The sequence below is a fragment of the Apus apus genome, chromosome 16 (genome assembly GCF_020740795.1).
Source record: "Apus apus isolate bApuApu2 chromosome 16, bApuApu2.pri.cur, whole genome shotgun sequence".
NCBI classification, from domain to species: Eukaryota; Metazoa; Chordata; class Aves; order Apodiformes; family Apodidae; genus Apus; species Apus apus.
Window position 1 is genome coordinate 3,764,493 of NC_067297.1, and position 23,394 is coordinate 3,787,886.

General features: G+C 44.7%; 2 protein-coding genes across 2 annotated transcripts in view; one reads left to right on the forward strand and one right to left on the reverse strand.

The window, feature by feature from the left end:
* Positions 1-697: 697 nt before the first annotated feature.
* PRKAB1 (protein kinase AMP-activated non-catalytic subunit beta 1) lies at positions 698-9,286 on the forward strand. Its single transcript, XM_051634250.1, has 8 exons — positions 698-742; positions 1,746-1,920; positions 2,794-2,960; positions 4,671-4,764; positions 5,768-5,882; positions 6,956-7,089; positions 7,546-7,614; positions 7,693-9,286. Exons 2-8 carry the CDS (start codon positions 1,756-1,758, stop codon positions 7,768-7,770), a joined length of 822 nt encoding a protein of 273 aa, XP_051490210.1. The 5' UTR covers positions 698-742; positions 1,746-1,755; the 3' UTR covers positions 7,771-9,286.
* Positions 9,287-12,871: 3,585 nt separating this feature from the next.
* CIT (citron rho-interacting serine/threonine kinase) overlaps positions 12,872-23,394 on the reverse strand; it is a 69,765-nt gene continuing 59,242 nt past the window's right edge. Inside the window, exons 39-47 of the mRNA XM_051634069.1 lie at positions 22,072-22,211; positions 21,126-21,218; positions 18,870-18,978; positions 18,617-18,745; positions 17,711-17,791; positions 17,011-17,089; positions 16,716-16,898; positions 15,269-15,572; positions 12,872-14,798 (exon numbers count right to left, since the gene is read on the reverse strand). Of these exons, the coding sequence (XP_051490029.1) occupies positions 14,775-14,798; positions 15,269-15,572; positions 16,716-16,898; positions 17,011-17,089; positions 17,711-17,791; positions 18,617-18,745; positions 18,870-18,978; positions 21,126-21,218; positions 22,072-22,211 (1,142 nt within the window). The 3' untranslated portion in view covers positions 12,872-14,774. The remainder of the gene's footprint in view (positions 14,799-15,268; positions 15,573-16,715; positions 16,899-17,010; positions 17,090-17,710; positions 17,792-18,616; positions 18,746-18,869; positions 18,979-21,125; positions 21,219-22,071; positions 22,212-23,394) is intronic.

Below are 23,394 nucleotides of genomic sequence, written 5' to 3' on the forward strand. Positions count from 1 at the left end.
TTTGCAGGTTGCTTTGACTGGTTAAGAGAAAAACAACACCTTCCTCGTGAAGAGAACTGCCCAGCCAGGAACCTGCAGTCCTTACAGCTTTGTGCCTGTTAGAAAAGTAGAAGAAAGACAGCAACAGCTGAGGAAGAGCAAAGGGTAAAACGAGATAGTGTAATTGGAAATGCTTAGAGAAATATGTTAAGAGAAATATATGAGTGTAATTTAATTTGGGAAACAGTTAAGGAGTTAAGTTTCCATCTGTTTCCTCAGAGGAAAGAGCCATGGACTGGTGGTTTCATAGGCTGCTTTCACCATCTAAAGGCAGCGTCCATTCAGCCAGCTCTTGCTCCCGTTTCACGAAGAGGGCTAATGTGTTCATTGCCTAGTTCCAGTGTCCCTGTGCACACTCATCTGCAATTCTCCTGCAGATCCAAAACCTCTTTGTGGTGGTCATTTGAAGAAAACTGCTCCCAGAGGCAGGTAAAGAGTCATCACGCTTCGCTGCCGACTTCATACCTACGGCCCCGGTTTAGCAGCTCTATCAAGTAGATACGGGGTGGGACAGTGGGCAAAGAGCCTGGCGCCACGGCCCTGCCGGAGCGCGGCCCGGCAGCAGCCCCGGCCGGTTACCGAGCGCCCGGTGCCGGAACCTGCGCGCCGGGCTCTGGTTGTCCCGGGGCGGCAGCCCGGGTGCGCGGCCGGACGGAAGCGGAAGCTCTGGGCGGTGGGGAGCGGCGGGCTCGGAAGGCGGGAGGTGGGTTCCCTTGTTTGGGCAGGGCAGGGGGCAGCCCCGGGCAGTGGTGAGGAGCGGGGTTGGGGATCCAGGCAGGGGGTTGCCGGTTGCTACGGGGATGGTTCCTATGGCGACGGAGGGGCCGCGTGGGGAGCCGGGGCCGCTGGGCTGCAAGGCCCGGGTTTGCCCCCCGCACGGGGACCCGGCTGCCATCCGTGCTTACAGGGAACAGCAGTATCCTATACGTGCAGTTGTACCCTGCTGGGTGCTCGGCGGGGCCCTGTTGGTTCCGCACGGCGCCCTCGGGCACCTCTTCGCTGCTGCTCTTCACCTGTAGGTAGTTCTTTCGGATGAGATACGACACACGCATCTAGTCTCATCCCCTCTTTCTGTGAATACGGCCACACGGGCTGTGGAGCGTCGTGTTTCTGGCACAGCAGGCCCCTGCCTCTCAGAAAAGAGCAGACACTGGAGAAAGCCTCCAGCAGAGCCTCAGCACAATTGTCCTGTCTGTGCTTGAGAGCCACAGCCAGCTGCTGTAAGGATCCTCAGCAGGTTGCCACCTTGAGCTAACTATTTTCTAGTGAAGTTATGGTTCTGCTAGGCTGTTTTTGAAACCTTCTGGCAGGAAGTTCTGCTGGTGTTTCAGCTTATGTGGTAGAACATGATATGCGTGAGTATTCAGAAGACAGAAGAACAAGAACTTTGAGAAGACAGAACACCAGTGTGCTGTAGTGAAGGAGAACTGTTCAGTCAACTTCTAAGAGTGGCTGAGTCTTGCAGAGACACGAGGATGTTGAACTGTAGCACGTTATCAAGCGTAGTTAAACATTGTCATTTAGTGTCTTTGATCTCAGTGTGATGTAGCATTAAGATGCTACTCTTCTGGGTTAATCAAGTTTCATAGATTTTTCAACTCAGAAGCAGAGCCCAGGTCTACCAATGAACCTGCTTTCCCACCTACTGCTGTTCTGCCTTCAGAAGTACTAACTTAATGCTAACCTGCCTTTTTCTGTTCTTCTAGGCCCTTAAAAATGGGGAACACAAGCAGTGAGCGAGCTGGCCTAGAGCGTCATGGGCACAAGGCATCCCGAGGTGACAGCTCAGGAGGAGTCATCAGTACCAAAGAGGGTGATAGACCAAAAATTTTAATGGACAGTCCTGAAGATACAGACTTGTTCCATTCAGAGGAAATGAAGGTACTGCTGGTTTGTTCTTGCCTTCTGACAGTACTAGCATGGGAATGCTGTCTGGCTGTGGTGCTGGTAGCCACCTGCAGTAATCCTGCCATCGAGTTTTGTCTCAGCACTGGCTGTGTCCCTTGCTTCCTTATGCTAAGGAGAGATACTGCATCGATGTTCAAGCAGGTATCATGAGTGTAAACTCATGGTTTCCAGCAAGAATTAACTGTAGAAAAACTGTCACTGGCTCAGAGCTCTTCCCCATCTTTAGGCAGTGTCCCAGCTTCCTTTGGATCATTAATGCTTTGCAGTCACAAGCGACGTTTTATCTATTATTTTCCATAATAGAAGATCTATGAACTAGATCTTTGATCAGTATTAGATGGATTCTTAGAAACATCTTGCTGTGTATCATGCTTCATAAGAGTGTCCTGCTTAGGATAATCACACTTAGGATAACCACACTTAAAACCACACTTAGATTTTGACTGTTGGACAGAGCTGTTTCCTACAGACAACTTATAATCTTTCTGCTGTCTACAAATTTTGTGCCTACAGTATCTGTATAATCTAAATGCTTCTTAAGCTTATTTCTTCTTAATTATTTTTCTCCCTCTTCTTATACCTGTGTATTTTGAAAATTCTTGTGCGCTCAAGTAATTTCTTTTTAACCTGATCTAAAATGGAGAGAGGGGGATTATTCTGCCTTCCACTCTTTCTGCAAACTTGGAAGGCTTTAACATCTTTGCAGAATTTGTGTAAATTAACTTGTGAACAGCATCTAGAAATGCACAGTTGTCTTGTACCTTAGAGAAAAATGCCTTTAGGAAAATACAGGTTGTCTGAGTGTGCCAGGAAAGAATTCATTTGATTAAGATACTGCGTTTGTAGGCTCCATTGGAGAAAGAAGAATTCCTAGCTTGGCAACAAGATCTGGAAGTGAATGATAAAACTCCCACTCAAGCTCGACCAACGGTCTTTCGCTGGACTGGGGGAGGAAAAGAAGTCTATTTATCTGGGTCCTTCAACAACTGGAGTAAAATTCCTCTGACAAGGAGGTAATAAACTGATGCTGCTGCATCAATGATATTTTTCCCCAGGGACTGTGGCTACTCAGTGTAGTGAGAAAGGTGGTCAGCTGACAGGTTGGTGTTGTGCTTTGAGTTACACTTTACTGCTGCTCTTCTGAAGCCCTTGATGAGAATCTGACTTTTTGATTCTTGGGTGGCAGAGGATGAAAGTTGAGCTGTGGGTCATTTTGGAAGGAGTGATTTGTTCAGTAGACACCACGCATGAATGACCCAAAACAATCCTTGTTGTGCAGCCTGCTACCTGGGGTGGGGTCAGGGTGTGTAAGATGAAGCTGGTTTTAAGTGTATTGTCTCTGCTGGCTCATGTACTTTGGCCATAGAATTGGCTTTTGCCCAAAAAGGTCCAGACTCTGCTTAGGAAACTCTGAGCCTGGGATACCTGCTGGTAAACTGCATGAATGAGAGAATAAATCTGTGTTAGGTGCTTTTTCCTGCCAGAGAGCTCTGGACCACTGCTTAATTCTGTACCTCAGTAAGTATTTCATTTAGACAAATGTTTTTTTTCAAAAATTTAAGACTTAATGGATGGCAGAAAGTCTGAATTTAACTGTTGATCTGAGTCTGTTGTCTGTCAATGATGACATATCCATGGAAGATTAGTCTCCTGCCAGTTTCTGGTGTTTCTCATCTCAGTGAGTGAGTACCTGCATTGTCACTGTTGCAGAAGTGTGGGGTTTTTTTAGGAAACTTGAGGGAGGAGCATAGTGGCCTGATGAAAAGGTATGGAAGGATTGTTCAGTGCATTAACAATGTGAAATAAATTATCAAGACAGGACCTGCAAAAGAGGCCAGGGGAACGTCAGTATTACTGTTGTGCTCTCAGTAGAAAGCCTGGCAGATGGGGTATGGCAAAATTAATCTGGGAAGAAGGAAAGAATAAAATGTCCCTTTACCAAAAAAAATTCCCAGAAAGACACGTTTGTCTTTTGTCAGATTAAGTGTTCTGGGAAGGGAGATATTTGGACCCCCTTAGAGGCTGGGTAAAAGCATGTTACTGAATCAAATCTGCTCAAGCAGAAGAGTTAATTGTTCCAAACTGCAGTTTGAAATCCAGCTCTGTGATGCTTGTGCTCCTTACCTGAGAAGAAGAGAGACAATGACATTGTGTGACCTGTTTGAGTTGTTCACATAGCATCATAGCATCACCTGTTTCTCATCTTCCTTAAGATGCTGGTAAAGACTTCTGAGGAACTGGGAAGTTCACAGGATGGGAGTATCAGAATTACCAAGCAGCAGCAATTTAGACCTAAAGTAACTCGGAGAGATTGAGTGGCTGCTTTCATCTTCTAGTGTTGTTCATTCATGTCATAGGCATTTGTGAAAGGCAGTTTATGATGGCAAATACTGATAGGCAAGGAAACATGAGTGAGCTGATTTTGTTCCATCAGCAGGAGTTTCACAGCTAAAGTGAGGTCTCGTGTGCTAACAAGTAATGTGAAGATGATGTGGATACTAATTTTGAATGTGTTGGGACTTACTGTCACAAAACAAACATTAACCTTAGTGTGATGCTCTAGCTTTAGGTTGCATCAGAGATTCTCTTAAATGTGGCACTGCCTTTTTTAAGTTTTTGCATGCTGAGGTGGCTTGTGTTCTGTGTTACAGTTTTTGTCACTGTTTATAGATTGAGGTACTTTACAGAATATCTCAGGGCTGATTGTTTGCCTTAAATTCCAGTCACAATAACTTTGTGGCCATCCTGGACCTGCCAGAAGGGGAGCACCAATACAAGTTCTTTGTGGATGGGCAGTGGACTCACGATCCTTCAGAGGTAATGTTTTCTTTGACTCACTGGGTGTATTCATTGAGGCAACCAAAGAGAAGAAACTGTCTGGTTTCTCTACCAACAGCTGGCCTTTTCAGAGAGAAAGTATTTATTGGTTAACAGCAGAAACTGACTGTTTCAGCTGGTGAGAGGTATTTCTGAGCCCTGCTGGCCTTGGTGACAGCATCAGACTGTCAGCCTCAAAGGACAGGAGATTTTGTAACAGGTGACAAGGTCTCTCTGGTGTTGGCTTGTAGGAGGTGGTGAGCTTTTCCTGTCCAGTGCCAGGCTGTCTTTTAAAGCACTGTGGCATTGGTGGCAGCCCAGATTTCTTCTGCAGTGTACGTGCCATCTGTGCCAGAATGTTGCCATCACTGCTCTGCATCTTTTCATAGTCCAGTAGTTGTGCCAAAACCTACCAGGCCTTTTCTTCCTCCTGTGCTGTAAAATGCTGAGCTATCTAGCAGTTCCTGCCTGCTTCAGAGTTAATCACTCAGAGCTGCTGGTTCCAGTCTTCTTGCTGTCTTGGCAAACCTTGCAGAACCTCACAGAATTTATCTTGCAGTAAATTTAGCTATTTGAACCCTTGGCCTTGGACTCCAGTCTTAGTTTTGGTGGTAAACCAACAGTACCAGCCATACTCTGTCCTACATCAGGCCATGCAGATCTTAGCCTGGCCCTGAAGGCCCTGTAGAAGCCAGAAATAAAGCTTAGCTCCTCTGTCATCACTGTGAACTTCAGCCCAGACCTGATCTTAGCCTTATCTGTGGCCCATGAATTTACCAAGTGCTGTGGACCCAGCAGGTTCAACTGACATCCATCCCCCAGCCCTAAATCCTGCACTTGCTCTTAACTTCACACTGAGCAGTGATTAGATCTTCTTAATCTGGTACTAGCATATTTTAAAAGCAATATATCTCATTCTTGGTAAGGCTGACTGTATTGTTTTGAGAATCTAATAGTCCTGCAAGCTTTTTTATTCTGACTTGTGTATCTTGTTTCTTCCCAGCCAGTAGTAACCAGCCAGCTAGGTACTGTCAACAACATCATACAGGTGAAGAAAACTGACTTTGAAGTATTCGATGCTTTGATGGTGGACTCCCAAAAATGTTCAGACATGTCTGGTATGAGCCTACTGGTAATTTTATATCACACTTTTTAGAGCTGTTAAAATTTCATCTTCCTTTTCATCTGGAGTTAAAATTCCAGCCTAGATTAATCTCCACTTTTGTCAGGTCCTGTGGACGTGTGCAGGAATCACAAACACTCAGAGGAGGGATGTGGAGTGCATGAAGGAGGCAGCCCCTGACAGAGCAACACAGGTCACTGTAGATCTGATTAGGAGGAAGTCATGGGTGCTTAATAGCAATTTGTTTGCCTGTGCAATATGAAATGGCTGGCTTTAATGCACTCAGTAGTGGATCAGTCTCTGCAACATCAAGTCAATATTGACAGCCTACATTGCTCCTACTTCCATCTTCCTCTGCTAAGGAGGTCAGAAGTTGCACATTAAGAGGTAGGAATTAGGTGCATCTTAGTAGTGCTAACACAGGCTCAGACCATGACTGAAGTAGTACCTTTAAAACCTCCTTCAGAAGACCTGTCTTTTGAATCTGAGGCAGAAGACCTGTTTGGTTAGGTTTTGCTATATGCATATTTCCACTGGACAAAGCTTTTTTGAAAAAAGTGTGATTTGTGAGACTTGGATAGTGCAAGAAGCCAGGAGGAGATTCTAGTAGATGTGGTAACATCCTTTCCTGACACTGCTTTAGATTCTGAAGAGCTCTTTCTATTGCCCTGTCCCAGCACAGGAGTAGTGCCTGCCCTTTACATGTGCCTACCATGCTTGTACTGCTTCCTTTGGAGGCAGTGTTGTGGAGCAGTGTTTATGGTGAAGTGTTTGCTGGAGAAGTGCTGTGCAGAGATGACAGTGGAGTGTTCTGGAGTTAAGTAGGGCCCTCAGAACTTCTCCTCCCACATCTTCACAGCTCGTCTCGAGTCAGACAGTTTTTGGATATCTTAAATCCCTGATCCTCTGGCACTGCATCAGCTGCTGCAGCTCTTACATGCCATTGATTTCTTTTGGCTGTGTTTCTGGATGTGAAAATCGACCTGGAGTACCAGTAAAAATGTACCTATAAAGAGCAGATATTCTTACAGAATATTGAAGAATAAATATTTAACATCTTTCTGGCAGAATTGTCAAGTTCCCCCCCAGGACCATACCACCAGGAGCCCTATGTTTGGAAGGCAGAGGAGCGCTTTAAATCACCACCTATTCTCCCCCCCCACCTGCTGCAGGTCATCCTGAACAAGGACACAGGCATTTCTGTGAGTACATTTGTTTGTTTTGCTGAATAATGGCCTTCAGGGTGTGAACAGACTGGGAAAAAATCTGGGTACAGACACGGACAGGTGAGGACAAACCTTAGAATAGTTGTCGGGTTGGTAAATTCCTTATTACTTATGTCCAGATGGATCTTCAAAATGGAAAAAGAAAAACAACTAAATTGCTGTTTTACTCCCAGAAACCCTAGGCTTCCCACTGCAAACCAATGAAAATGTCAGGAGCACGTAAGAAGTAGTTGAGGTCTGTTTCATGATGGCATTGAGAATGGGAGGGATCTGAACCTTTGCCTGTATCCCTTGATGGACTCAGTGCAAGGAGCTGTGTGATGTGTTTGTGAGCATAGGTAGTTACAGATGGTGTTTGTCACCCATCAGCTGTGATGAGCAAACTGTGCTTTGTTATTTTCACACTGTCTCACTTTCTCTTTTTGCCACCAGTGCGATCCTGCTCTACTCCCTGAACCCAACCATGTCATGCTGAACCACCTCTACGCACTTTCTATCAAGGTGAGAGGCCAGGACATGTTCTTCACACTTGGAGCTTTTAGATAACCATGTTTCTCACTTGTTTTCCATCTCCTGTAGGATGGAGTGATGGTGCTTAGTGCTACACATCGTTACAAGAAGAAATACGTGACTACTTTGCTGTACAAGCCAATATGAATGTCATAGGAGTTTGTGACCAATAGTTCTGGGCCAGTGCAGTCTCAGAAAAAAAATTCTTCTCTTAACCAAATGTACTCCTGCTCTGTGCTGTAGCAAATGAACTCTGATTTAATATTGTCTCTGAGACTTCCAGGTTTTCCTGTATTTGCCTTATTGTCCCAGTCCCACCTTGGAAGTTCGTGAAGACAGCAGCTTTGTGGCAACTAGACAGATGGCAAAGGTGTCAGTGCCCGTTGTCAGCTCAGTTAAAAAACCACCATTGTGCAGGCAGCAACAGATTAAAGACCTTCAGCAGTGAGCCAGACTGTAAGTAACTTAACAAGCCAGCCCAAAGTCTAGAACGTTGAGGATTCTTGTGGAATCTTATTTAAGCTTAACACTCAGCAATAGCAAGCCTGTTACAGCTTTCATATCATCAAACACAATTATTTCAGGAGCAAGTTCCAAACTTGCATGGCTGAATTAAGTGTGAATATTGATGATCTTTCTAGTAGCAACCTTTTCTAGGCAAAATGAGTGACACAATCATCTACAAGCTCATTCTTAGTTTACAGTAGACTGGGGTGCAGTGCTGCTGTGGAGTTTTTCTCTTCATGAGAACTGAAATACAACTTTTCCCCTGTGGAATTTCTGGTAAAGATAATTGTTTTTAACGGCTGGATGTTTCTGTGAATCATAAATGTGTCATCTTGTAATCTGTTTTTTGAAACTAGTTTCTCTTGCTGTTGCTGATAAGGACTTCCTTAAGCTGGGACAGGGAACTGTAAGGAAATTGGTTAAGGGATTTAGTTCTTCAGGAACAGCCTGAAGTCATTTGTGTCCCAGTGGCCAAACTTGCCTCTTGGTGTCTGGGTACAGCAGCACTGCACCCTGCCCTGCCCCGGCTGGAGCTGGGCCTCCTGCCAGGGATGCAAAACCCCTGGTGCTTCCACAGCCAGGGCTGTGGAGCTCTCTGCAACTTGTTACTCTGTTTATATTTTCTAAGACTTCATAGTAACACCAGGTTGCCTGTACGTGGTACTGGCAGCCTGTTTTATCCCAAAAGAAATGCAACATTAATGCAAAACCTCCTGCCAGTGTGCCTCGGGCCTGCCCTGGGGGAAACCAGCTCGGGGGGGTGACCTGCTGGGTCCTCCCCACTGTTTGTTAGTGCCTGAGAGTGCCAGTGACTGTGCCAATGATAACCAGCTGTGTCCCACTGTGTGGGAAGAGCACATAGTACCAATCAGTCAGGAGTTGGAGAGGGGACAAAAGCTGCAGCAGCCACTCAGCAGTCAGGAACCAGCCACAGGAAGGGTGCTTTGCCATCCTTGGATCTGTTCACTAGCCTTGTTACAGTGTCCTGAGTAGCTCAGTAGATCTGGGTCTAGTGCAATAGTTTTCTCTGAAAACTTCCTTCATTCATGCTACAGATAGTATTTGGTATTTTGAAATAGAGAATTGCTTTCGTTTTCAGCCTCTTCAGAAACAAATAAAACATTTTCAAGAAAAGTGGGTGATTTGCTTTGTTGTTATCCTTCCCATTCCTGGTAACCTCTGCCGCCTTGAGTTATTTTTTTATACCCTGTGATATCCTGACTGCAGTGTCATCCCTTGTTGGGTTGTGCAAGTTTTTAATTCATAGGTGTAGCTTGAAACACTTTGTCCACTTGTAGGTAATCAGTAGAGAAGGGAGGTCTGTGCTTGTGTTGTAAAGTTTGCAGAAGTAATGAGTCCAGTTGCTTACAAGCTGCATCATGCTGGTCCTTGGGGCTGAGAAATATTGACCCTGGGTCCCCCCATCAGCTTTGTTCCAGCTGCTGCTCTTCCAGCAGACCTTTTTTCCCAAGCTGTTCTCTTTGACTGTGTGTGATTGTGGGTTGGACGTGGCTGTGGGACATTGGATTGGGCTGTGCAGGGGAGTCTGTGCCCTCTGTCATACTTATTGGCATCAGAAGCTGCTGACTTGTGAGGAAGTCAGGGAAGAGCTGTGGGACGTGTGTTTGGTGCTGGTACCTGCAGAGTGGTGAGTTCTGCAGGAAGGGCTGGGAGATTTGTCAGGGAGGCAGAGGTTCCTTTTAGCTTGAGCTGGTTTTGTCAGGGCAGTAAACAAAGCTGCAGCAATAGCAGAGGAGGTTGGAACAGTTCCTGTGAAGCTGACAGAATTGCTTTTGTTGAAAGGTAAACTCAGTAAAAACCCCTACAAGTTTAAATGCAGAAGTATGTGCTGGTAGAAAAATGTGTGACCACAGGTGTTCTTTGTCACCTCCCTGCCACAGAGAAACCTGATACTTAAATAATATTGAATAATGATGTTCAATAATGGTCTCTCCTTCCATGGCAGCATCAGCAGGTGTGCTACTGCCTGATGTTGTGCAGGGCAATGGCACTAGTGCACAGCAGCAGGATGGTTGGGGCTTCTGTGCTCTGTGCTGTTGGCTTAATGGAAGTGGCCATGGTCTGGTATCAGCTGCTCCGTGAGCTGAAGGAGGGCTTGGGGTCTGTGGCTGGAGGAGCCCTGGTGGGACTGGGCTGTACTGCTGTCTTGGCCATGGCTCAGGCACCAAGGACACCCTGGGCCAAGGCCCCAGCAGTGGGTGCTGCTGAGGCAGAGTGCAGGTTACACGCTGTGACAGCCAAGTAGATGAGGGCATTTGTGCAGAATTGAGTGTTTGGGAGGAAACGTCAGCAGAGGAGATGCAAGTGTTGGAAGGAATTTTTTTTTTCACCTATGTTCAAAGTACAGTAGGTGTGAGTGTGTCCTGGCAGCCAGGCATGCACTGGGTCCTCATCAATGCTTATACTGTCAGCAGGGAAATGCTACACAGGTTTCTTATTTGAATGACCTAGAATTAATTGATTTGCTAGACAAAAAAAGAGGAGCTCAGAGGTAGCTGAAGAAGTTTGGTTTGCTTTTCTGGTTGGTTGGGGTTTTTTTCAGTTGCAAAACAGATTCTTTTTTTCATAAGCCAAAGCCTAAGGAAGCAGAAACTTTCAGAAGTGGAGAAGAGAGAGGAAGGTAAAAGTACACGAGACCTAACGGTATTTAGGGCTCTTTAGTTCTTGCTAAGGTTTGCAGATTCTTTTCCAACTCCATCTATGCATGGCTCTCTCCAGACTTTTAGTGCTGGTATTGTGGAACCACAGGACAGAAGCTTTTTTTTTTTGCCCTTTTTTTTTTTTTCTTTTCTTTTTTTTACTTTGCAGCCTCTGGCCCTGTCTGAGTCTGTAGAGCACTTGGTACCTGGTGTGCAGCCAGCACTGCACAGTTAGAAACCAGGGTGAGGGGCCCAGGCTCTGACCAGCACAGCACCAAAGGGCTGGCAGGATCAGTTACACTGTGAGCACCTCCATCCTGCTCTGCTTGTTGGAGCAAGTGAGTGCAGCTGCCCACAGGCCCTAGGGGGCACGGCCAGGTGACCACAGTGTGGTGTCTCCTGTGGCCTCAGCTGACATCTCCCAGGAGCTACAGCCTCCCTCCAGGTAAGCCACCACCCACCTCAGTCCCCCGGGGCTCTTTCTCTTCAGCAGGAGGGCTGGTCCCTGGCAGGGCAGGGACTGAAGAAGGAAGAGGTAAGCTGGTCAGTTTGTTTTTCCCTTGCTGTGTTGTTTTGTGCTTGACAGGTGAATGAATTAGATTAATCACTCTGTGTTCCCTTATTGCAATGGGATGAATCAAATCCCTCCAAAAGCAAAAGCTGGATCAAGAGTTGGATTTATTAGCTCGCTTACATTCCCCACCCACATCTCACAGTCTGTGCTGTTATGTTTATTCTTGGCTGTTGCTAGGAGAGCACTTTTTTTTTTTTAAGGTAGATGCAGAGGCTTTTGTTACAGTCATTTTGGGGACTCTTGAGTAAGTTGTTCCATTCCCTGTCTACAGCAGCAGCAGCAATAACAAGAGCTCCCTGCCCTCCCCAACCCCTTAAACTTCAGCACAGTGTGTGATGGTCCAAGCTGACAGTGGATTTGTGCAGGGTTCTTGGTAATCAAAAGGCTCAATAAATAATTTGTTTTTTACTCCACCATTTTCTGGATTATTTTAGTTTTGTTACAATTCTGATCATGCATCATAGGACTGCAACAATGAGCTTTAAATAAGTATTCTTTGTGCACAGTATAATAGAAATAAAGGAACATTTAACAAGTTAGCATTTCATCATATACATCAGATAGTAGGCACAATAGATAAATCAAGCAGCTTGGATTTTATGTAGAGCATTTTCATGAAGAATGTCATGTAGACCAAAATGTAAGAGGAGCTATTAGTAACCCACCCACACACCCTCCAACAAGCCCTTTATTGGGGGTGCGGGGGTGGGTATGTGCACAAAACCAAAAACACTGAACAGTAGGAGGACAAATTAAGTTACTGTAGGCAGCAGTGTGAATATTAAAAACCTCTTCCTGTGAAAGAATACTTCAGACCCTGTAAAAACTGGTTCAGTTAAAAATAGATGTATTTACATTTAAGTCTGATCTAGCAAGTTTTCCCAGCAGGTGTAAGTTCAACTGTACAGTAACTGCAGGTTGTACTCGGTCTGACTCTAGTTGTGATTTTTTTATTATTTTTATAATTTTTTTTTTAAGTTGCAGCTATTAGGCCTTAAAGCACCAGCATATTACAGCAGTGGGATGGATAACTATCTCTGTCTGCTTTGCTACCAGTACACTGCTGGGATAAATCCCAAACCTGTCATTAGATCACACTATTGTTAATCAAGATGTTTTTCTTTTCCCAGCTCGAGATGTGTGGGTCATTTACCAGGGGGAGATTGTTTTCCCAGCTACTCACAGTTGTCTTTCCTCTGCCTGTATCATTAGTTAAGTAGGTGAGGGCAGAATTTAGCTGTAGGTGGGTGCAGCTGACTGCTGCTATAGTAAACTATCTGGACAAATCCACCTGTTTGAGTTCATACGAACATGCTTAGTTTTTTTGCAGCCACTTAGGCTACTTGTTGAGGGAATAACAACTGTTAACATGCTAAACGCTGTCACAGTTTGCTCTCTTTGGTAAGCTTGGACTCCTACAGGGTACACAGCCTCTAACCTGGGCTGCAATGGGAGGGTGGCTCAGTGTTACTCTATAGAGAAGGAAGTGTTCATTTCACCATGCCAGTCAAGATAGTTATTTGTTTTATTTGGTTATTGTTCAACAGCAAAGTTCAATACGTTCCAGGTGGAGCTTTGAACTGTCCCTCTGGATCCCTCCCTTGTCAATAATAAAAAGGTAATGAAGAAAAATCCTGTACTTTTAGAGACCTAAAACCTCATTGATGCTAACAAGCTTCAATTGCAATTTAATGTTACAATATTTCTTCATGGGCGCGAGGAGGACTAAGCTGAGGCCCCTCCAGTGTCTGCAGATGGCTGTCCACAACCACCGGTAAAACAAAAAGCTAGTGTTGAAAAACACACAGTTTACAATAAAAAAGTAGAAACCAATTCAATTCCCTTTTGTTACGAATATAAAGTTTCTTGTAAATATGTACAGTCCTTTGAGCTATTTCTATAGCAGGAAGCATTTCACAAACAAGACACAAGATACACACTTTCAGGACTCAACAAGCCCATTTCTGAGGTCTCAAAGATCTTCCATGGGACGCAAAGATTTAAAGACCGATCTCAGCGACCTTTCAAGATAGTCAGACTAGGAGACAAAAACTTTCAATAAGTTTCCTGCCAAAGCATCTGACCTAAAATAACCCAACAGACAAGAGAACGGAATACAATATCCATGAAACTCGCCAAAGGACACTGACAAGGCATTAAGTGTTATGGGTTTCTAGAACAGGTTAGCATAGGCTTGCGAGGGACTAGCGGAAGTTTAAGAGTGTGGGCAAGGGAAGATTGGATGCGGTTTTGCTCTTTCCAGTTGTAAAGAACATGGCTGTTCACTTATAATGTTGCTCGTGCAGACTGAATGGTCAAAACCTGCTTTGAAAATCGTTTGCTCTCTGCTTCATGTTCACAGCAAAAGAGAATAGAAAGCAATAAATGGCTGGAGTTAGGGACGCAGCAGCAGAGCAAAGGTGTGTTCAGTAACCTGGAGCTGTTCATGTGAGTATCCTCTTGTGCCGTGACACTTGGTTCTTGCTCTATGACAAGTTACAGACCACAGGGAACATGAGCCTGCCAGGACTACAGTGTCCCTGCTGGATGGACAGTGCTCAATGCTGAGACGTGACTGTAACGCTTGTCATAGAGTAAGGCTCGTTAACTCTTCATTGCCAAATTTCCAGACTAATTAACGGTTATTTTGCAGCATAATCTAAAGGTTTTGGTTAATTTACAAGTGAGGTACAATACACTACTCAGCAAAGCAACCTAAAAGGAGAGAGCAGCCAGTGATGGTGCAGCAGCATGCAGTGAACTGTCATGCAGAAGACCTGGATAAAGTCTTACACCCCAGTAGCTTATAGGTAATATATTTTGTCTCAGGGCTGGGCACATGGATTGTTTAAAGCAGGGTTCTTCCCTCCCCATCAGAGGTGCTCTAGAGCAATTCTAGTAAGAACAAAATAACTTTCAGAAGTGGCAGGTGAACAGACTAATCAGAAGTACTTTTTCTTGTGTTCTGTAGAGAATATCCAATCAAACCTACTGAAAGACTCACTCACCTTGGCCCTTCTGTTTCCAGGCCACCAGGAATTCCCAGCATGTCTCAGAACTATCATCAGTTATCTGGTAAGGGGTGCTAACCACATTAAAGACCTGGGGTGGGACTCTCGTCCCATTTACTTTCCTTGATGAACTACTAGGGACTAAAGTGAATACAAAAAGTTCATGAACTGCTTGAAAGAGTAACAGTGATACAAAGTGCAAAAACAGGAGTGCAGGAAAGTGCAGAGAAATTAACTGAGATGCAAACAATCTTCAAAAGCGTCACATCTCCTGATGGAGGTGGCTCTGGCCCAGGAGTTGTTTTGGTAACTGGGCAGCAGACATATGGAGTGCATATACTCAGTATATTTCCTTTTATTTCCTGCAGGTCAAGATGAGTAACTTTATCTAGCTGAGACTTAAACTGAAGACTGGTCCCAGACCTGGCAGGGAAATAAAATGACAGAAATCACATGTATTTATCTTACACAGGCCCAGGTGGCAGGAGCACAATATCCCCTGACTAACCCCTGCTGCTGGCTGGCACAGTTCTTACATCACTGACAAAGGCAAGATCTACCACCATCACTGAACACAGGCTCCCACCTTCCTTCCTCCAGACACTGTTCCCCTTCGAGTCCTCAATGATTTGATTTCTGTGGGTAAATGCACCTTTGCTTTCAAATCTGGAGGACTTTAGCCCGTCTGAGTATCAAGCTGCTTTTGCAGTTACAGAACTAGCACATGGGAAGGTGCTTAACAGGGCCAGTGAGTTACACTGTATGTGCTCTGCTTAATAGAAGCTGGGGGCTGGGAGGATAAGATTTGATTTGCTCTTGTACTTTACAGTAACACCCCTCTCCGCAGCCTGCAACTCCCGAGGACAGAAAAGTTCTCCAGGCTCCTGACTTACCTTATTGACTTGAGCAAGAGGAGTTCTGGCACCACTCACAGGCAGTCGGCCTCGGCTGCTCTCGTCAAACAGTCTCCCAGGGGACCTTTCTCTGCGGGTGCTCAGCAGCCGGCCTGGAGATTTCTCCCTCTCCAGTGGTCGCCCAGGTGACTTGTCCCTCCGCAGCTCTGCCCTCCCCTCGCGGTACCGGTGTGGTGTGCTTGGCTCTCGAGGGTGGCCAGGACCTTCCGGGGGTCCTGGGCTTGACGCTACGCGCTTGGTGATGTGCTCGTTGTATGTGGGCGGGCCTCTCTTGTTAGGGCTGCTGTCATTCAAAAATAATGGACGCGAACAGCTGAGCGACAAAAACCTCACGTTACATCTTCTTTTAGCAAAAACTCAGCCTCTCCCACACACCCGCAGTGTTGAGGTGAAAAAGCATTAGACCTCCCTGAGCCAGGCATCAATATTGGGACCAGTGCTGTTTAACATCTTTGTTGGAGACATGGACAGTGGGAGTTAAGTGTCTCCTCAGCAGGTTTGCTGACAATACCAAGCTGTGTGGAGTAGCTGACACCCTAGAGGGAAGGGAAGCCATCCAGAGGGACTTGGACAGGCTGGAGAGGTGGGGCAATGCCAACCTCATGAAGCCGAACAAGGCCAAGTGCAGGATCCTGCACATGGGTCAGCACCTGCTGATGGTCTTTAAGGTCCCTTCCAACCGTCGCCATGCTACGATTCTATGACATTTGGAAAGCTGGGTATCCACTGCATTAGCAACACTAGTAAAGTGCCTTAAGGAGTTGTTAATGGAAGTCATGTCTATGTAACAGGCCACAAAACTACACATTTTAATATATTTAAGCATATATTTTTCCAGATAAAAACACACTAACATTTGCTATATGCCTGTTCACATACCCCATTTTCATTAGCTCCAGGGGAGGATGAGTTACAAGCCTGAATTTCTCAGTCCCCAGTGGCATGATCAGCCCCAGTATTTTTTTCCCCTGTCTGAAATACCACTGTCCTGAACAGGACAAGGTCACATCACAGCTTCTCAATGCCACCTTCCTAAGGTGTGCTCATGAGTTCAGAGGACAAGGCTCTTGCTTTAGAGACTGTTACAATCAATCCATGTTCAGTGTCATATCAATGGCATCTAAGCTCTCCATGTGCTTTGAAGTCACAGCTGTATCAACATCAAGATAAACCAGCTGAAGAGCACAAAGCATTGGTGGAGGAGATTGCCCACATCTTCCTGCAGAGCTAATGTTTCTTTGCATTCTGGATTTTAAAGCATCACTGACTACCCCTTGTTCCATGCCAGCATGACAATATCTGGCTAACACCAGCCTCTAGCTATGAATGGAACAAGGGCATCCCACAACACTGAGAAAGCAAAGCCACCTGGAGCTAAGTGTGATTATGAGGCACAAAGGACCATAACACATGGATTTCATCATACCTGCGTGTAGCAGAAGATCCTCTGTGGTGCGGCTCATTGTTGGTCTCCTTCACTAAATTGCCTTTACAGCAAATCACCCTTAGTTTGTCTTGGTAGGAGGAGGCCAAGTAGATAGCTCCAGATGAAATTGCAGGCCCTAGATACCGTGGATTTGGTATCTCCAAGTGGGCTCGTGCAGGAGTTCTGGGTAAAATGGCAAAGAAAAGTCTTTACAATGCCAACACTGGATCTTTCCTGGGAAGCACACATGTTCTTTGCACATGCTGTGCAAAGTACTGAAAAGAGAACTACTTACCCTAGAGCAGCTCGTGCCTGAATCTCAATCACTTCAAGGGAATTGAAGTGGGTCACAAAGAGATAGGGCTCCCTGTAGGCTGAAAGAGGATCACAGGGGGAGGAAAAACACAAAATAAAATTCTCTGTTAAAAAACTACTAAAAAGCATCAGGGAGCAGCACACCAGAGCCTCCCAGTGCCTTGGGAAAACCAAGGGAATATATTTTCTGTAATAAGACATAGACACTGTTACTGCAGAGGGAGATTCAAGCCTAAAGAATTGTTGCTTTGAAGCTATCTGTTATCTCAAGAATTTTACTAACCAAAAATATCATGAAAAAGGCATTAAAACCAGCCTATTAACTGAAGAAAATCCCACTAGGCAGTGCAAGAGGCCTGAGGGAACCACACTGACATTACAGATTCTCAACTGTGTCAGAAACTTGCAAGCATCATTAAAAATTGCACTATCCAGTTGAATCACTGTCAAACTGGGAACATAAAGGGAATGTAACTTTGGTTTAGTTTCCCTCCAATTGTTTGTACTTCAGAAGGTCTGCCATCTGGATTTTTAATGATCTTATAGGAAAATCCCCATAGTTGCTGGGAGAATTGAGAGGGAAGAGGAAACAGAAGCACTGAGAAGAATGCCTGTCCCACAGGGATGCTTCCTGGTTTCAGTAATTTCCATAACCCAAGGGAATGTCACTCGGCACCTACCAAAAGCCAAGGGCAAGCGATTCCATTTCAGGTCATCTGTCCTACTGCGTCTTCCATAGGAATCCACAAAGACACCAAACTCTGCCAAGAAAGGCATTGTCATGTCATGAGCATATGCCTCAATTTTATTCCTTTATTTTTGAGGGGACAAAGGCCCTTGACCTGGGTTTCTAGCAGGGACAGAGTGCTGACTCCTGCAAATCCCAGGGTGCCATGAATTACTGTAACTGACTTTGGACTAGCTAAATGTAGGAGTACTTTCAGTACCAAAAGGAACTGCAATTCTAGGTCTGTCCATACCAATTAGGGGTAGGTTATTTAATCTACACTTGGGAAGACTGTGAGACTCCTGCTGCTCCAAGTTACAGCTTGTTACTGCCCAAAGTTACAGCTACTGGGCTTCTGAAGACTTCCTCTGCACTTCCATAACACTACCCTAGAGGGCCAACAAAAGCAGCTATACAAAAATAACACTCTTACTTCTCCGTAAGAAGATTTAAAAGTCTCACCTGTCTTACAGAAACCAGCTACAAGTGCCAAAGTTTTAAAACCCCTTAACATTTTATCAGGGTGATCAAACACCTCTTTGCACTTAACACCGACTGCAATCCCTTTAGGCACAGAGGCCTGAGTGTGCCAACTGACCCACAGGCATGGAGAACTTCTAGGCCAGCAGCAAGCTGACCAAAAGCACTGCAGCAAGTGCCACTCCAGTACCAAGGCCCTGGACACCTTACTGTTTAAACCACCAGGGCTTTCAGATTCAGTCTGCAACAAATCTTTGTTACAGGTACTAGAAAGTCAGCTATGTTTGACTTTCCTTTACAACAGCATTTAGGTACCTTCTTGGCATCTACCAAGAGGGCAGATGTGGTGCAAACAACTGCACAACCATCTGAGACTTACCATGGAAGCACAGCAGATACTCCTCCCTCTGCCCTGTTGGATTCACTTGGATGATACTGACTGGAAAGCTGTTGGTGGAAGCAGCAAACACAGCAGAGGCCAAAGTGTGGTCATTTTTATCCAGAAATTCTGCAAAAAGAATGGAGAAAAACAGCTTGATAGCACCAACTTTTTTTCCTAAACTGCTGTAGAGAAGCCCCACCAGAAGAATCCGTGGAGCCATTTGGTGTGTTCCTCCCGCAATGTCTCCTACCCTCTAGTGTATACTGCTTCATCTCAATTTCATAGAACTTGTTGGTTCCAATGATGATGCTGTAAGAGGTCAAATGGATGCAGCTGCAAGGCTCAGAAGTCTCGATCTCCTGGAAAAGAGGGAAGTATGGAGTGATACTGGTTCCCTGTAACCAATTTTGCTTATTATGGAAGATGATATATTGCCACATTTATCTTTATAAAAGGGAGAGATGGCAACTTCTAAGTCACTAATGGTCCCAAAAGCATATGGAAAAGAACTCTTGCTAGAAGAAAAGGTTTGGTTTTGTTGGCAGGTGTGCCTGCTTGAATACAGACTTGCATATAAACTCTACTCCAGGTGCTAACCTTAATAAGAACCTCCTCCTTTTGGAAAAATACACTATTCTGGAAGGTATTCTTCTGCTCTGTAGCTCCCTACTTATAACAGGTCCCAAGCATGCCAAGGGCTGCACATCTGAACAGCGTCTGGAGATGACATAAGACGAGGACTGAGAAGTTAGGGTTGAAGAACAGACTTGTCACTAAGAAGTCAGTCAGTCAGAAGTGCCCCAGTTCCTAGCCTGGAAGTCACCAAGAACCAGGGCAGCTGCTAGAAAGGCAGACCTAAAAGATCCTGAGAAAACTGCAGCAGGATGGACAAGTTCCAAAGTTTCACAAGTTCCAGTCAAGTTCCAACTCTTCATAACTCACAGAGAAGAACTCTCATCAGCAGGCATCTCCACCACCAACTCTCCCAACAGAAAGAAAAAGCTTGCTAAAGCATCTCTGCTGTTAACACTGAAGAAATTACCTTGATAGCTCCTCATGCAAAAGGAAGACAAAGACACACAATCTTCCTTTCTTCTGTGTAGCCTGACACAACACACAGATCCTCAGATCTTTTGAGGACAAGATTCCTTGCATAATTCCTAGTTATCTGGAGATTTAGTTGGCACAACAGAAGAGCATATTCTGGGCTTGCTGCCATCTTGTTAGGATCTGAATTCAGTTGTCTGGATTAGTGAAGATAAGGAAAACCTGCCTTCTAAAACATGCCTGTGCATGTAGGTCCTCATGAAGACACTTGGCACTCTGGAGGTGAATGGCAGCATGAGCAGAGGATGGTGCCTGCACATCTCCAGTGTGTCCTGCCAGCTGCTGCTCCATCATCAGCAACAACTGATACCAGCTGCAGTGTTCCAGGTTTGCTGGCATCCACATTGTTTGTGCCAAGATCTTCTCCATCAAACATATCTCTACCAAGGAGGCCAGCATCTGAATTACTGTGCTGCCTCCCAGCAGCACCAGTGCAGCACTGGGGGGATAAAAGCCTCAGTCACACTGTAAATTTATCCAGTGCCTTTAGAGTAACCTGCAGGAGCTCACAGGGATAGGCGGTTTGGCCTGAACTTCCCTTCATTTGTGAACTGGAGAGGAGGTGAGTTTCTGGGCAATGGCCCATGTTAAGGTGAGCAGTGTTTAAACTCTCTCTGTCCTGAGGAGAGATTCCAAATATTTTATTTCTTTTTCTGGATCTGTAGGAGCATATAAAAATGACTAATGACAGTTCATTGGACTTGTCTTCAAGAGGACCGGTGGATTCGCTGCTCAGTGTTACCTGCCTGCAGCTGCCTGCCTGGAGGAGAGTGGCCCAGTTCTGCTCTTCATACCCACATGTGGCAGGAAGAAGCAGGACATGTCCTGCAGGTGGGTGCTGTGGGCAGATGGGGTCACACATGCAGGAGATGCCTAAACAGCCATGTGAGATCCACATCTTACTGCTGTGTTTGCTGGCCAGGAGGAAGCACACGTAGATCAGGGGAGGCACAGGAGACAGCTGCCTGTCCTGTGGTGGAGTTACACCAGATACCCTTTCCCTTTCACTGGTACAGTAAACAAACTCAGATACCCATTGCTTCCTTAAGTGTAAAGGAGAGAGGAGTCATCTCCAAAGACAATAGAGGTGAGTGAACATGGCTGGATATTTTAAAAGAAAGCCTTTTTTGGTAAACAAGCAAGGGTGTGATTATAGCAGAGTCCTGTATCTCAAAAAACCCACATTTCTGTCCTGCATCTCTTCAAACACACCAGCTCTTATTAGAGGAAATTGCTGCCTACTCCAGTGTTAGTCAGTGCACGTTGCAATGTGTTATCATTCTAGCTGACAAACAAAGGTTCTTATGCATGCAAAAAGGTGTCAGGTGTTTGCTGCAAAGCCAAGTCTTGGTGCAGTATGTGAATTACACTGACTGTGGAAGGGAATTACTAAGCTTACCTTTCTGATACAGAACTTGCTCAAGCTCTCGTTATATCGCAGAACAACCACCTTATTGGGCATGGCTGCACAGATACAAAGACTGTTTTCAACCTGTAAGGAAGGTTACAAGCATAGTTAAGGATGGCAATACAGTGTGTGAAACAGGTCTGGGTGCCTCTTGCCACAAAAAGAACTTTGCAGAGCTAAGAAAGTACATTTTTAATAGGGTAGTTTCTGTGAACTAGTGAAATAATGAAAAGCCTCTTCACGTTCTCAAAAGAGAACTTGAATTTGAACTGCCTGTGACTTCCCTTATACTTGAAAGAAGATAATAGAAAATTCACAGGTTTTCTACAGGAAAATGTTTCATTCAAAGGGGTAAGAAATTCAAATAGGCTAAGTCTAAATTTTAACCCCTGAAACTGTTACTTTAAATGTTACTTTGAAATGAATGATGCTCAGGTTTTGTATCAGAGTGGTCTGTAGAAATAATTGTTAATGAGAATTTTTGCTGGGGCTAAATGTTCCATCTAAAACTGGGAATTAAGGTAAATATCAAGTGTTATCAAGTGACACAAGTACCTAAGTAAATTTGCCAGGCTGGAATCTGTGATGTGACATGCAACAACAAACAGTAGATGGAATTCACTATTTATAAATCTCAAAATTGAAGTAAGTTTTGTGAGGAGGCAGTTATGTGATGCTGCATTTCTTATTATGCAGCAGGTTAGGCTATACTATGTCATCCTGGCTGATTGTACTCATACTAGTAGTCAGTCCTCCATACTGTTTCCAGCTCAGCCTCTCTTCAGCCCTTAAACTCTTATTACTTGAAGAAAAAGATTTATAACAAGAACACAGACCTTGGATTTGTTGCCAGTGAAATAAAGATGCTGATATCCTTAATATTAAGCTCAGTGAAGTCTAAAGAGTGGCCTGGGGGCACAAGGGAGCTTTATCCTACCTTGCCAGCAGCAAAAAGGTGACATCCTTTGACAGCCTCAAAGACATTTGGTGAGACATCAGGCTGGGCTGGGAGGTGAGACTGAGCTAGAGATTGCTTCACTTTCTTTACATCAGCAAGACACAGAGCCCTTTCTTCTCCTGGAAACAGAAATGGTTACATTTCATTAAGGGAAAACTCCCTATTCTCTAAAAAAATCTGTTCTGCTACCTAAGCAGCAGCTCATCATTACAAGCTGTTACTGTGGTAACAGTCACAAGGTACCACATAGAACTCATTCCGTATTATTCATATTATTCATATTTAAAGAAAAAAAGAAAATGCACAAAAACCCAACCACACAATAGGCAGTAAATCCACTGGGAGAGCAACCACTTTCCGTGGGTTATTAGTGTTGCTAAGGTCCAGTAAATCACAGTAGCAGTGACCTCACTGGGACATTATTTTAAATTAACCAGGAAGTTTTATTTTACCCTGCAGAACTTCAGCTTAAAGGTGCTCTAACCTCTCTGTGCCAACACAACCGGCAGTGGATTTCTGTGAAGTGCCCTAATAAATTGCATTACAGACCAAGCCCAGTTCCTCTCAGAAGTCCAGAAATACAGTAACAAGGTCTTCTCCAATTTTGTGTGAAATTTGTTTTTCCAATTACTTTTTTCTCTACCCCCCCGAAACAAGTAAAGCACGGGCAGCTTAAATCTTTACAAGGGATAAAATGCAGAACAAACAGAACCAGAGAGAGAATTTGTTTTTCATTCCCTACAAATGTCATATAGACACTTGGTAATTTGGGCTTTCAGATGCAGATACGCCCTGATGCTCAGTGTGCCTACATCCGTGTAGGAAGGATTATCTCTGGAAAACCACAGATGGAGTGATTAAAGCTTGTGTTCCTTTTGTAAGGGAATCTTAAACCATGACGGAAGTCCCAATTTTGTTACATGGATTAGCGTTTAGAGCAAGGGAGGTTAAAAGTTGTCTGCCCTAGGCCACAGTGATCACACTGTGTCCTCAAATGGCTAAGTACATTAAAAAAAAAAAGGTTATGTAGTGATTAGGGAGAGAAATGCTCACTGATCAGCTCAACACTTTACACCAAATTTAAAATTAAACCCAAAACTGGGAATGTTTTGTTCTGGTTCCTCTCAACTTTGGAAACTGAGAAACCTTCACAAGAAAGTGATTTAATGGAGTCCTTCGTTCACACATTCATTCACAAGGAAGCCCCAGACACTGCAGTGTTAACCACAGCTGCTGCTTCCTGACAATATACTGATAAAACAAGGAAAAAGCCTGGAATGGACCTAGAGGAAAGGCAGGCCC